The sequence below is a fragment of the Triturus cristatus genome, chromosome 1_2, assembly GCF_964204655.1.
Source record: "Triturus cristatus chromosome 1_2, aTriCri1.1, whole genome shotgun sequence".
NCBI classification, from domain to species: Eukaryota; Metazoa; Chordata; class Amphibia; order Caudata; family Salamandridae; genus Triturus; species Triturus cristatus.
Window position 1 is genome coordinate 957,636,699 of NC_140580.1, and position 14,441 is coordinate 957,651,139.

Genomic DNA, 14,441 nt, shown 5'->3' on the forward strand with positions numbered 1-14,441 from the left:
CTTCGGCACCGGTGGTTTCGGAGTCGAGCTGGATTTTGCAGTCTTCGGTGCCGGATGCTGTTTTTCGGCACCGGGTGTCGGCTGGCTCGATCCCGAGCTGCCATGAGACTTTGGGTGCTTCGACACCGGGCCCGAAGGTGGGGTGATCGAAGTTTTGGTTTTGGTTTTGCCCAGGCCGGCAGGCGAGGGAGTAACCTGAGTCTCTTTGGTTTTCGGCGCGGGGGTGGGAGGGGGCATAGTACTCACGGCCCGCTGCGCTGGTGTAACGTCCTCCACGTCGGAGTCGTCGGCCTCGGAAGCGCTGACGACGTCTTCCTCCTGCTCGGTGTGTGTTTGCCCCGAAGCTTCGGCGTCGTCTCCGAAGATGTCCGGTGGAGCTGCCGAGGATGAGTGCGCCATGGTGCGTCGAGCTCTTCGATCTCGGATGGTCTTCTTCGATCGAAAAGACTTGCAGGCGGGGCAGTCTCTAGCCTCGTGTTCCGGAGAGAGGCAAAGGTTACACACCTGATGGAGGTCGGTGTGGGGAAATTTAGACCCACATTTTGGGCACTTTTTGAACGGAGTCCTTTCCATCGGCCGGGACCGGAGTCGCGGAGGGCCCGAAGGCCGGTGTCGATGTACGGGATGGAGAAAAGTGCCGCTTCGAGAGATGAAGATGATGAAGGAACTCGAAGAATCGAGGATTTTCCGTCGAGGCTGGAACCGTAGAAGTTCGAAGCCGGAGCACGAAGTATCACATCCGAGCCCGATGGCGGAAAAAAACAATCTGAGGATGGAGCCGAAGCCCATGCGCAGTACGGACCGAAGGAGGAGTCACCAAACTCGTGACTTCCAAAGACTGTCCAAGAAGAAAAACAAACTGCAAACATCCGGGCCCAACACCAGATGGCGACCTATGCTAAGTGTACAATCTGCAGCTCATATGCCTCGAACAGTAATTTCTAGTAACATGACAGCAAACGCTTGAGTACTTACATATTTTAGCAATCTAAAATCCATCAATCGACAGAGAGGGCTGGTTGGTATGTGTAAATGTTGGAGTAATTGCGATTAATATACAGGAAATAGCAGATTTGCATGGTTAAGCTATAGCTTGCAGCAGGAAGAACACCTTCTCCCAGCTGCAGGGGGCAGAGTGCTATCACTAGCACTGAAAAGCGATTGGTACGTTTTAACCTCAGCTGTGGCAGGGAGTGACAGTTTATGAAATTCCCATATTGATGACATGAGCTGCAAAGGCAATAAGGTGTTTAGTTCTCAGATGCTTTTGCTGCGATGCCTTATTGGTAATGCTGCAAGGACCAGAGCCCTTTTGTTACCCGAGAATGTCATTATCAAGTCCTTAAAACTTTGTTGTGCAAAAGATATTCCAAAGAACAATACACCTGCAGGCAGAGGGACTGGATGAACCAGACGGTGGAGTGCTTTTCCCAATTTGGGCATCAACGGTCAATGCTCGGAGGGAGGGGGGGGGGGGGGGGGGTTATATCCACACAGTACAGTTGTCACAAGATCTACTCTTTCAGAAAGGTAAGAGGATACCTCCCCACTCTTTTGTGGCTCAGACTGTGGACTGGTGGATCAGGTGGGTGTGTAAGGGATAAAGATGGTCGTCACAAGTGTCTTCGGTCCCCAAGCTGAGGATTCATCTTTCTATGGAGCTGGAGCAAGTAATCAGATGCTTCAAGAAAGAATGTCCGCTTCAAAATATGATTTCATTATTACTGGGATCACTCACACTTACTGGCCTGATATCGCAACCTCCAAATTGGAATACTAGGGCTCCAAGTCTAATGACTCTTTAACGCAGTGGGTTTCTAGTGCAGGACGCACTCAGCCTGCTTTGGAACAGGACCATCTCTGCTCTGCAACAAGGATTCGCCAAAGAACTTGGAGCTATCTAATAAACAAATATGACCCAAATGGGACACTCAGTGTCTGTAAACGTCTGCAACTGCATGTAGACTTTGACACAACATGCATGGTATAATACCATAATGTAGGAGCATTAGCTGCCAAGACTAGAAGCAACCGAGGAGAAAGGGGGAACACACTAGAACAATTTAAAGGAGTGGAGTAGGCTCCTCTGCAGTATTTGAAAAGTGAAGCAGGTTCCAGTCCACATCCATCAGTAGAAAACAAGAGTTTGGCAAAGAAGACCAGCTGCTCAGTGGAATTGGGAAATGTCAACATGTATAATGCATGTGTGGCGACAGTGCTTGTGCACAAGTTTAAAAGAGTTTGTGAAGCAACTTAGGTTACCATCGCTTGCTGGCAGGAAGTAGGTTTATGGTAAACAAACTTTTCCTTAAAAAACATGATTGAAACAGAAAAATGACTTTTTACACAAAGCAATCTGCAGTGAAAATATTTATTGAAACCCTAGTCATCATAACTCAAATAAAATTTGGTTTTATCTGGTTACAAAGTATGAAAATGTATTATATATTAAATCTACAACCACATACAAATCAGAAAAACAAGTATCACAGAGTGATTTGCTCAGATTTGTGCAAGTACAAAGAAGTACAATTCCAGAAGAATAAAACATTGAGAAATTTGGCCACTCGAGCCAAACCTGGCATAATAACAGCTCAGCATCATAAATTTTCGTCTTCTTTCGTCTTACATATCAACTCTATTTATAAATTGTATTACTTAATTAAGTGCAAAATTACAGACTTCTGTTAAGATTTCCCCCGTAGACCTTTTGCCACAGTGCTGTAGATGTGCTGCGTCAACAAATATACATTGCGAAAAGTCAAGACAATTGTACTGCTCTCTAGAGCAAGTACTAAACAGTTTGCTCGGTTCTTGGTCAAACAGTCAGCTGAACCCTAAAGCTCTACTTGGCCAACATTTCTTCAATTTAATTTTATTTATTCAGTCTCTACAGGCACGGTGACCATATAGTTGTGAACACAAGCAACAGCGTAGTTGTGTTATGCACCACATCATACCACATCACATGCCCACAGAATGCTTGTAGATAATGTCCCAATGGCAAGTGGAGATCTGGCCAACCCTTCCCAAATCAACACGAGAGGTAAGATTGCCCTTACTAAGGAGGACATCCAGGTACGTTTCAGTATGTACGTAAATGTCTGGATCTGTTAGGGAGACAGCAGACATAACAAAAGACCACTACTCTTGACTGACTGTGCTGAGTCAGTAAGTGCAAAACTTTAACTTACAGATAATAGGTCAACATAATATTATTAATGAAACAAGTTCTAATTCTTCATATACATTTATCCTTGATATATATTAACAAACTAACGGAAACTAGTTTGGTTAAACCAAGGGCAGTTTTGTTCAACTAAGAAATCATACGTTGTTGGTTAACTTGACGAAAAACTTTCATCCTCTATGACAATTCAATAGTGCTAGACAAAAAGCTAAAAAATGGTTGCTAGGAATGTTGCTCATGCACTGCTCACACATAAGAAAGCTGGAAAGACAAACAAGCGTTAAACAGAGCATACCACATATATTCTAAAACTATTAAACGATTAAAGACATTCCAACACATACTGTATTGAATATTCCATACATCAATTACAGATCCAGAATCCCACACATCAGTTCTTCGTTTTACAGAGCAGGTGGTCATAAGGAGACAGGCAAACCAAATTAAAAGGCAATTACAGAGTGTAAATACCTCAGGTGGATAAGAAACATGATTCCCCAAGCTTTTAGGATAAACAACGCTATTTGCTACTTCCAGGCAATGTCACAGTGTGGAACTCTGACGTTTCATGCACTACTGTCCCAAAATGTCCTTTTCACCTTCCGAGTCACTTACAAGCCTATAGATTTGCACACTACGGCCACAAAGTGCAAGAGTGGAATCAAGAATAAAATGCTGCAATAAATACAAAAATTCAAAAATGTTACGGATATCTATAACTAGTTTTCCTTTCTCACCGAGTCTGGAAAAAAATGCTTAAAAATAAGGTGGTTTTGATTTGAATGCATATGTTCGTTGTTGATAAGCTTCTATTTTTTAAGCCCTTTATGTTACTTAGTTGTATTTTTATCTATGGAAATTGTTGCTGCTTTGGCCAGAGCAGTTTCTAAAACGGTCAGTCAACATTCTAAAAGTAGAATATTTTGTGAATTTTAAGTTCCAAATATAAGGAAAGAGATACAGGACGCTGCTCTGATAATTCCACTATGGGCCGAGATCAGGCAATCAGAAAAAATATTTTTCTCAGATCAAAAAATGAAGAAACAAATGATAGTAAAACCTTTGAGGTCAAAATTGCTTGTTGGAGGTCAAAACTTTGATACACCATATTGATATGAACTCTTGTTGACTAAAAGTACCCATTTTAAGAGAAAAATTGTATGTCATGAAATCTAATACATTTTTGTTCAAGAGTTGTTTTTGATACTTCTAAGACTATCATGACACATTTGTGCCTGCCTAGTAGAAATTTTAACAAACTGGACAGAATGAAAGTAGAATCTTCATTACCACCCAGGTTTTTACCTCAGCTACCCAACGCTGGTGTGGTTTAAAACAAAAACGATATTTTAGACACAAAACTAGGTCAAGAGCTAATAAATGGGCAAATAATGTGCTCGATTTGAAAGCAAAGTACATAGGCATTTTCCCCCTTTATTCACAGTAGTACAATATGCTTGCTACAACACTTTGCTTTGTGACAGAAGTACACAAGAGCAGGTTTACACCATCCAATCAAGTTGAAAAGTCCAAGAAATTTAAAGATGGTTAATGAAAATCCTATCCTAGTAGATGAAGCTGTTCTATTATGTTCGGACGACAGCTTATTTGAATGACAGAAGACATTTAGTAATGCAATGACATCTAGGGGTACACATCATCAGATAGTGCACATTGCTAATCAACAAGGACTGAGTTACCACCTTAAATGTTACTCAGGCGTTTTATTTCCCGAGGGCATTACTACAAAGTTGGCATTTTATACCCATTGCTTTTCCTCTGCGATACCCTGCAGAGGTATCAGATCACCACGGCAGACTTCCCTTCCTAGGAGGCAACTGATGTTCCACCAAGAACTGGAGCCAGTAGCACTGGGTATTTTTGGGAAGCCCCTGAAAGCTTTCCCTTATTCAGAGAAAAGGGGTGAATGTTCTTGGAATCGGATGAAACAGTGAGCAAGTGACATCTTTAGATAATGAGATGAAGATGCAGCTAAAGTTCCAGTTGTAAATACAATTTGACAAAAATATCCCCAACCTTAGTCAACTTTAGATTGGCTGGTATCAAACTCTTGTTGTGCTGCCTGCCCATCCATGCATCTTTACTTACATTTGGGAAAAATAAGTGGAAATAGTGTTCCCAGTGCAAGTATGTGTATAGAGGGACACAGCGAGAGGTACCAACCACCTACAGAAGGCTACCTTCAGTAAATAACGCAGACCTGTTATTGTATATGTAATCTGAACTGTTCAATATACTTTATGAATGGAATTACCCTGTATGCACATTACAAGCTAAACCCATGGAATCAGGTTAATGCAACTCCTTAAATCCAGCACAGGGGGAATGGATCTGCAATTTAAGAGGTGTTTTTCATATGTTATCACAAGAATCTGATACAAGACAATTCAAATATTGTTTGGAGGTGCCATTATTTCAAGATCCCATGCTCATTCCAGAATACATAGTATACGTTAGCAGTGATAATGAATACATTTATTCATCAAATTCTCTGTAGGTCATTTTGACAAGATGTCGTGTAATTAGGTCACAGGCTTGATATATGCTCTTCAGTGTAATTTCAGTTCCGGTGAGATTTAGAAAACCACTTCACCTTCAGCTCTGTTCTCAAATAAACTAAAGATCTTCACTGGACCACAATAGTTAATTACCGCTAATGCAGTTTCTGCATATTACATACATGTAACAATATTGATTTATTTTTTCAAATCCATTCAAACTGGGAGTTGGTACTTGCAGTGGGCAATAGCACATTCTGAGTCTTTTGTCCACAGACTAAACAGAGTGAAGAGTCCAGCAGAGCTACTTTATCTGTTTACGTGAAAACTAAACTGAATAAACACTGTGCTATAACACCCAATGGAGAGAATTAAATGCATGTAGGGATTAATGCTGGAGAAACAGATGGTAATGTATATTAGTAAAAAGGACATGCTGTGCAATACGTATGATGCCCACTAGGGTCAGTAGATCTCATTACACCCCTGCGTACAGCGTATCAGTCATCTTTGTGCTTCAAATATTTTTTGTTCAAGGGTGCACAATCTTGATTATTGGATAAAATGGTTGTGCTTGTGTCTTTGAATAAAGCACACTGTATCAATCGAATGGTGTTCAGTTTTTGACATTATGTAGGATTTTAAGGAACCTCTGAAATAATTACAAATTGACCGATGAAAGGAAATAGAAAAACGCACAGAAATCCAAGTAGCAGTCACAGACTTCATGATGTGAATCATTTAATGATTGCCAAGAAGTAATGTATGTAAAGGTCAGCTACAGTTTCATCCCTCACACTTTATCTTCTGCCGAGTGCAAACTAAGGACATGGGTGAAGGCTTTCAATCAATTCTGGAGGCAGATCAGAGCCCAGGGCACCTACGCAGTGTTCCAGCACTAGCTAGGCTTTATCATCTCCTACATTCATTCAGAGCATCCAGAGGACAAGTTTCACAAGGATTTAGGATTCAGTGTTAGCTATGAGGGGGCTAAAGGTAGGGTCGCCAACAAAATGCATCCGAGTAGGATCATGCGGACTTCTGTCCATTAAAGAGTTGTACTCTAAACATCAGAGTTCAACGTGGCTATTTCTTGCCATGCCTAGCACCAGACAGACGGGCAGCATCACATTTGTGTGAGCAAAACATGAGCTCCCACCTTCCTGATTGGGGGCCTCCTCTTCCCTGGACGAGTGGCCCAGCTACATCTGTGCAAGGACAGTAGCAAATCACTCTTCCCTCCCTCCCCATCACCCTACAAGTAGAAACCTCTCCAGGAGGTTCAAGCGAGAAAAAAGATTTTCCTTTTTTACAAATAAAGTATTATTCTATTACCAAACATTTTTTTTTAAAATACAATCATACATCTAACGGGTTGAGTAAGGTCAAACATATGTGGCACTGTACGAATGGACCTATTTACATGCATTTTGTCAGAGCAATTGTACTTTAAAGAACCCATTTACTCAAAGCAGAAAGGTCTGTTGCTTTCGAGCTAGTGTAACCTTTGTGGCAGAGGTGAAAACTATCCAATGGGAAAAATTCTGGATGAGTAAAAATCGCTGGTGCAGTTTTTGGTGGTTCAACGTCCATCTCGTACTTTCATTTACAACATTTGTCCTGCTCAAACACATCTTTATATGCACATCCCACCACACCACTCTATGTGCTCCATTGTACTCAAAAAAACAAGTCATTACAAGCCTTGCAAGCATCTCCTGAGGCTATCCAGGTACTACAGAGCAACAGTCGGAGTTGCCCGCCAAGCAACTCATGATACAGCGGTGCAGTGCTAGTTCAAAAAGGTCCATATAACCCTGTACATCAGAAAGCAGCAGTGATTTTTGTGGGGTTACCTTTTTCCGGATTGACTAACTAGAACCACAGCAGAGGTCTCAAATTCTAGCTTGGAATGTAGCGAGGTTTTCCTGAAGGAATGTGAACTTTGCTGGTGAGAACTTTTTCTTTTTGACATTGCTGTGGGACTCTGCAGTTTGAGAAACATTTGATGCTGCGGAATGTAATCAAGTAATTCCTTTCTTATGGGCCTCAACCCAGATTAGAACGTCAGCGTGCAGAGAATCGAGTGCTTAAAATGTTGACAGACTATGTACCGCTGAGTGAATGTCCTGTTGTACCGGAATAATACGACCTTCAGCAAACCTGGAGTTTCCATCACCTAGATACCAGGGGCTGACTGCCTTGAGACCCAGTGTTTGCCAATGACACAGTACATTAAATACAAGGGACTCTGATCAACAGAAGAACAATGTGTAGGGTGATCAAGCAGCAGGAGCGGAGTGTTTTAGTAATTGTTCCTGTTGATGAGGCAGTACAACCCCTCCAACGATTCTCGACATGGCTTCCACTCAAATGCAAGGACACAACAGTCGAATGGTGCACAGTATATGGTTAGTACTCAGCTGGTTAAAAGTACAAGGCAGGTTCGCTATTGAAGTCTGCTAAGGAGTTACTGTCAGCCGGTGTGAGCTGTGAGGGAGAAAATGAATAAGTGTGAGTGTCAAGGTTGAAGAAACACAACCAAAGAACATCTTTACAAATGTAACAAACAAGAAAATTAAAAAAACAATCCAATCAGGGCAGAAAAATATGGAGTTATAACCCAAGATCTCCAGCAAGGTTATGCTTCAAATGCTTGCAACCCCTCTCCCCCCAACTTGGTGGGCCAAGTAAACCGAGAACACATTTTAAAAAGATGTTTACCATAAAAATAAAATAAAAAATAATCCAAGCCTTGAGCTCTGTGCAGAAACCTATCCAATACCCTTCCTTCTACTTCCACATGTCTCTTGCTAGCCCACCTCCACAAACAGGAAATGATTCAATACAATTCTCTGGAAAAGTTTGAGTGTAATGCAGAAACTCATACAGGAGAGCTAATGTTAGAGAAGAATATATCTTCCTTCGAAATGGACTACCTACTCAAGAGTAAAAATATATATCTAAAAAATGTAGAAGGCAACTGGAAATAAAGCAAATGATATGTTTCCTGGAGTGAGATCTTCTCAAAGAGCTGCTACTGCAGCCACAATTCCCGTCACTGAAATAATCCACGGAAGGTTCGCTAGGAATCTGACAGCAAAATCTTATGCAAGACACAATCTGCTTGAGGGCCCTTTGAGATTGAGACAGGGCCCGCACTGCAGGAAGAGTCTACTCTAGGTTCAGAGATGTATCTTAAATTCAAGAAAAGTCAGTAAGCCAGAGAGGACAGTTAAGAAAAGACTGGCATACTGAGTCTTGAGTGCTGTGGGAAAACAAAAGTTACTGGTAGAAATAATATGAATAAATATTGCCAAAGCCAGTCAGTCTGAGATTAATGTGCTAAAACATGTGGTGCAAGCACATTTGGGCAATATACATGGGGATGAGCAAGCAGAAGTAGAGAGGGCTATAGTTGCAAAGTTGTGCCTCGTGCAGTTCAATGCAAGCACCCAAATGGAGGCACACAGATAAACCAAAGCAGCAAACAGTATAGGGTGAGAGATGAATACACCACTGGGCAGAGGCAGGACGTGAATGACAAAGTCTCAAGCCAATGACTAAAAGAGACTGGTCGAAGAAAGCCAATGCTTGAAAAAGGCAGACCCAAAGCCCACTTGATGTATATTTCTGGCGATACATCTGTTTGACAGCTATGCTGTCAAAGCTTAGACCTAGAAAGGGCAAGCACAGCTACCGGCTGGAAACATGGCTATGACCCTGCCACCAAGGAAATAAGAGCTCGTAGTTCTATAAAGTTATATACATACCTAATCCATTACTCTCTATCATCAAACACGCTCCAAGTTCATCAAGAATAAGCCATGTTTTCCCTTCAAACATCAATGAAAGAAGTCTACTTAATACATGTTGTGCAAGCTCAACATTTTTGCTACTAAATGTGCAGTGGTCTCCATAAATTAGGATCTTCCAACTCAACCTTACAACACAGTCCCTTCAGTTTCCAATAACATTCCTCCTAGGCGCTTTAAAAAGTCCTTTCACAGATTTTTGTGAGGAGGACAAAAGGAGAAAGAGTGGGCGGGGAGCTCAATAGAGAAGTGTTCTTCTTCAAATGATTTATTGGCTTTACAGCAATCTTTCAAAGGGTCCAATAAAGGAGAAGCAGACAACCCCATAACTTCCTTTGGAAAGCAGTTGTGAATTCACAGAAGAGTCCTATTCCATTCCTTGCAATGGTCCCAAGCCTACCAAAAGCATGTAAAGACTTCTGTGCCACAAGTGCACTAGCAAAATACCTTCTTTTGTCCCAAATCAACTGGCGTTTAAGAGACTATTAATGGGCGAATTTGCAAGCTATTTGTGCACCTAAATATAGCTCAGCAGGGCACATAGCAGCATGTATAAGAGTATGTTTCTGCCCCTCATTCAGATAATCTGCAGTTTTATCAATCTGCCATCATATATGGATTTGCTTGCTCTATATGGCACAATTTTAAGTGTGAGTGAGTCCACTCAAAAGTGCGTGCTGTGTGTGGTCCAGGGCAGGTAATCCTGGTGAAATTGGTAAACCGCCACTAACTTTAATATCTAACATGATATATCTTTTGCAGGTTATTTCCAATCCTGTAAAAAGACACGGAGAGAGGAAATTATTGCAGGGATGTCAGGAAGGGGAGAGCACCAAATGGAATAACATTTTCCACACAGCGAAATTAAAATAGTCAATCGTACAAAATACAATCATCTGTAACATTTACATATGTAGACATTTCGAACACAGTTCATAATGTGTACATTGCTGTGCATTTGAGAATTCCAAGAGAGTCAAATATTTGCTCTAAACATAGGAGGAACAAGCTGCTTTGTAAATCGGGCTAAAGGTTACTGTGATTATTAAGCGGGAAGAAGGAACCATTGCTCTAGAGGCAACACACTTTGCTGGTATTTTTACAAGTATACACACACATTCTCTATAGGGCTCATTGGAGGGACATCAAATGGATCAAGTGGCCATCTGGAATCATAAGGTAATCCTTAATGACGTTTGTGATGCCAAAAAGACATATAGACTAATAGGTGTAAACGTGTCCAACTATTCCCCGATAACAGAGCAAAAAAGTAAGCTAAAGTTAAATCAACTCGGGGAGGGGGGGTGGGGAGGAGTTGGTTTGAAAGAACAGAGGTTCATACATTAAATGGGTAGACTGGAGGTCAATTTGCAGAAGAAGGCTGACCTAAGAGTTCACAGATTCTCCACCCCACAAAGTCTGTCAAATACAGCAAGAAAATCAAGCAGGGTCACTTCTGTCTGTAGTATGTATGTATGTGATGTTAGGATAGAACAAACTTAGCCAAAAAGGCAGTGGTGCACTTGACAGGTCTTAATCAGCTATATGAATGAAAGCAGTTTTGGTGCTGCACCGAGAGTTGAAAACTGATTACTTAGAATGCATGGGGTGTTGCAATCCATTTGGAAAGCTTCTACTATTGCGGATATTTCCCATTTGCAGATGAAATGCAGGTGGATGATGCTAGTTGGAGATGTTGTCGTGAGTGGCTGTTTCGGGGAGGGAAAGGATTGGTTGCGATGCAAAAATCATTACTGTAGAGCTGTATGACATGTATTGTCAACCTGACACAATGGCCCTTGTCTTGAACTGCATCAGGAGGTGTGACGGGGTCTGAAAGGTTGAACAGTGATTACTCTGGATCATGAGCTTCGGATCTGTCTGAAGAAAGCACTATACTAAGACTCCGGAGACAAGGAGGATGTAAGAGGTGCTTCTGAATTGAGGAGCTTACCATGTTTTTCGCATCATGATCCCCCTCCTGGTGTTTCCCAGCCACCATGGAAGGTTTCTCCTCGTACTTCTTCTCCTGCCACTTGCTATACTCCACGGAGTGCTTGGGTGTGTAGCTGGATAAACCTATAGAAAGGAGACAAATATTAATGGGTCTGGGACAATGCTCATTTGAATCAACACGACACTTCAGCTACAACTTCAAAAACAGAATCCTTTACCCAAATATACTGCCATTTTTTATTTTAAATGCTTTGACTCCACATCCAGTGGAGAATTCATTATCAAGACTTTGAAAACAAATAACTCAAACTTGTATCTGTATCTTATGTTTAACAATGTGGTTTCCTTTGCAAATTGACAGACCTTCTGTCAGGAGTTTACAAATTAAAGGGCAAGTACAGAAATTCGTTGCTTGTCTTTAGACACAAAGCGGCAACAACTGCTGGTTGGCTGACCACAGCTAGTGAGGAGCAAGGTACAGTCCACATGTTTATTTATGCAACCCAAGAAGGCAGGTCATTGTCAGTGCTATAACTCTACAAAAAAGCCAGTACAGTAAACATCCCAGAAGAGGCATGATGATATATTTTACATAGACTAAGCACCAGCTGAAGTACAGCATGCTGAGTGCACTACAGCCACTATGATCTAAGTTTCATTCACTAAGAGTTCACTTGTAAACAGAACTGCCTTAGTTGATCTTGGAATTAACGAGTCTAGATCCAAAAATTCATGCTAATTGAACCTAATGTTCTATGCCATCCACAGGGTGCTATCAAAGGAAAAGACCAAACGTAATCTACTTTATTTAGTATTATGCTTCCTGTAAACATCTGCATTTCAACACTTGCACAGACTTTTCAATGCAAGGTCTAACTGAACTCAGAAACCATAATTTGATGATGGCATCAATACATTTCAGAAACAGGCCTCATTTTTGGGCTGTATTTTCTAATTTTAAAAAACAAAACATAAAGGGGAGAATAATTAAGAAAACAGTCAATAAAAACGTTTGAAAGCCTAGTACCTCCAATAACCTAACTCTGCACGCTGATGCATTCGAATGCTCCCCACTTCTCCAAGCATTTTGAATCTGTTTCTGGCAGTGCTTTACTAGTTTGTGTTTTCAGTTTACCAGGCTCAACTGTCAAAGGCCCTGTACAGTTTTAAGACCTTGAAATGGCTTCCAGGCAGTGTGCAGTGCTAAACCAATCCACTTTTGTGAGAGGGCATCTATAAACAGAATGACCAATGCACAACAAACTTTCATAATGACACACTTGTAGATTAATCTGATTTGCTTCCGGTACAGGTATTAGATTTATCATACTGTCATCATGGGTGCTTACAGTAAAGCCACAGTATGCAAAGTCAGACTTTTTGGAATTGGGTCCGATTGCTCTTTTTCTCCTTTCTCCAAGTGGTGACCTCCACGAAGACATCCATCAGGTGAATGGTTAAAATCTTTTATGGTACACAGACCAGTAGGATACATGGGTCCTCTGCAAGGGTTGCTGCTAAAGTGATCTACTGTAGTGACAGAAAGCAGACAAAAGTATTGTATTGCAGCTCTCTTGGGGGTTAAAATCCGTTTGGATCAGTTAATTTATGTCAGTGTCTGATCTTTCCAGCCAAGGTGCGCCCCTTCATCCATGCTTCAAAATCCAGAAATCTCAACAAGGAGTATTTTCTCCCCAACTCCTTCAAGCCAACTGCTTGTCACCAAGCCTGTGATCAAGGTCTCTTAAGGGGAGACCTGTTTCTCTCGACCAACCCATTTCCTGTTCTTCTGTTGGCTAAAATGTTAAATATTACCACACATTTACTAATTTTCCCTGCAGACAATCTATGTGTTGCTTTCACTGTCAACCGTGCCACTAACTGCAATTTTTGTCTGAAAATTGTAATAAGATGTTGTGCTATTCCGACTGAGGGGAATAAACGAAAGGCAAAAAAAACCATTACTTGCTATTCTTACTATCGGAGAGTCGGGAGGAAAAAGACATCTTTAAAAGACATATATTCTGGTGCTCTGTTGTTCAAAGGGTGTTCTGGTATCCCTTAATTTTTCTCGGTCTCTACAAGACTAAAGGGGTAAATGTGCAGAGGCCTTCCAGAGTGGCATGCCTTGTTCTATCAAAGAACACAATATCAGGACTGAAAATCCAGTTCTGAAACTAAAGGTCCAGGCCGGCCTCCGTTTAACCTGTAGCTCTGTAGTTCTGCAAGAATCTAATCAAGTTCGAAGAGATCACCCAGTAATATCCGACACAGGGCCTTGCAATTGGGTGCTTTCCCATCAAGGAATAAACACAAGTGTGTTTGCCAGGCAGGTTTATCTACGGAATGGCTAGTTGAGGGCTTTGGAATGGGAAAGATGGCTCTCACAGTAGTATCCAGCATCCACGGCAATGTTAGGAGTAACTTGCCATTACCTCTCATGCAGATGTGATGATCTCCTGCAGCATCAATCCAACCTTCGACATTGGCACTATTTATGTATATCCGTAACCTAAGCTGGATTTCCACACAGGTAGAGACAGAAACTCACAAGACACATAAGCATTCATGAGTATCAGCCTCCAAAAGGAAGTTTCTGAACTGTATACACTTGTTGAAGTCAGACTCAAAAGGCATGCCCCTAGAAAAGAGAAACTTTTCGAAGGCAAACAATCTCCTTCCAGGTAAAGAGGACAGCAAAATGGGTTTCAAAGCACTGTATAATGGACTTTAGAAACAGTCTTCCACATAATGACCATGGAAGCAATTAAACAACATTTGCCATTAATTCTGCAAGGGGAATATACACATATAATGTAAAGAACAAACTAAGGTTGAGAAGGTGCCTGTGCAAATAGATGGACAAACAATATAAAGGAGCAGAGGACTAGAGGGTGGAAAGGCGAGCATTAAACACACAATTCAGAAAACTTAAAACCGCATCTCAGATCTCTCGTATCT

The 14,441-nt window shown here is 41.4% G+C and overlaps 1 protein-coding gene across 2 annotated transcripts in view; it reads right to left on the minus strand.

Annotated features, from left to right (window-relative positions):
* Positions 1-2,357: 2,357 nt before the first annotated feature.
* Positions 2,358-14,441, minus strand: part of TPRN (taperin) — a 144,754-nt gene continuing 132,670 nt past the window's right edge. The window contains exons 3-4 of one of the 2 annotated variants that reach the window (XM_085610076.1): positions 11,479-11,603; positions 2,358-8,199 (exon numbers count right to left, since the gene is read on the minus strand). In XM_085610076.1, coding sequence (XP_085466202.1) covers positions 8,137-8,199; positions 11,479-11,603 — 188 coding nt within the window. In that variant the 3' untranslated portion in view covers positions 2,358-8,136. Of the gene's footprint in view, positions 8,200-9,410; positions 9,546-11,478; positions 11,604-14,441 lie in introns of those variants that run through there. The other variant, XM_085610078.1, reaches the window with a different exon arrangement.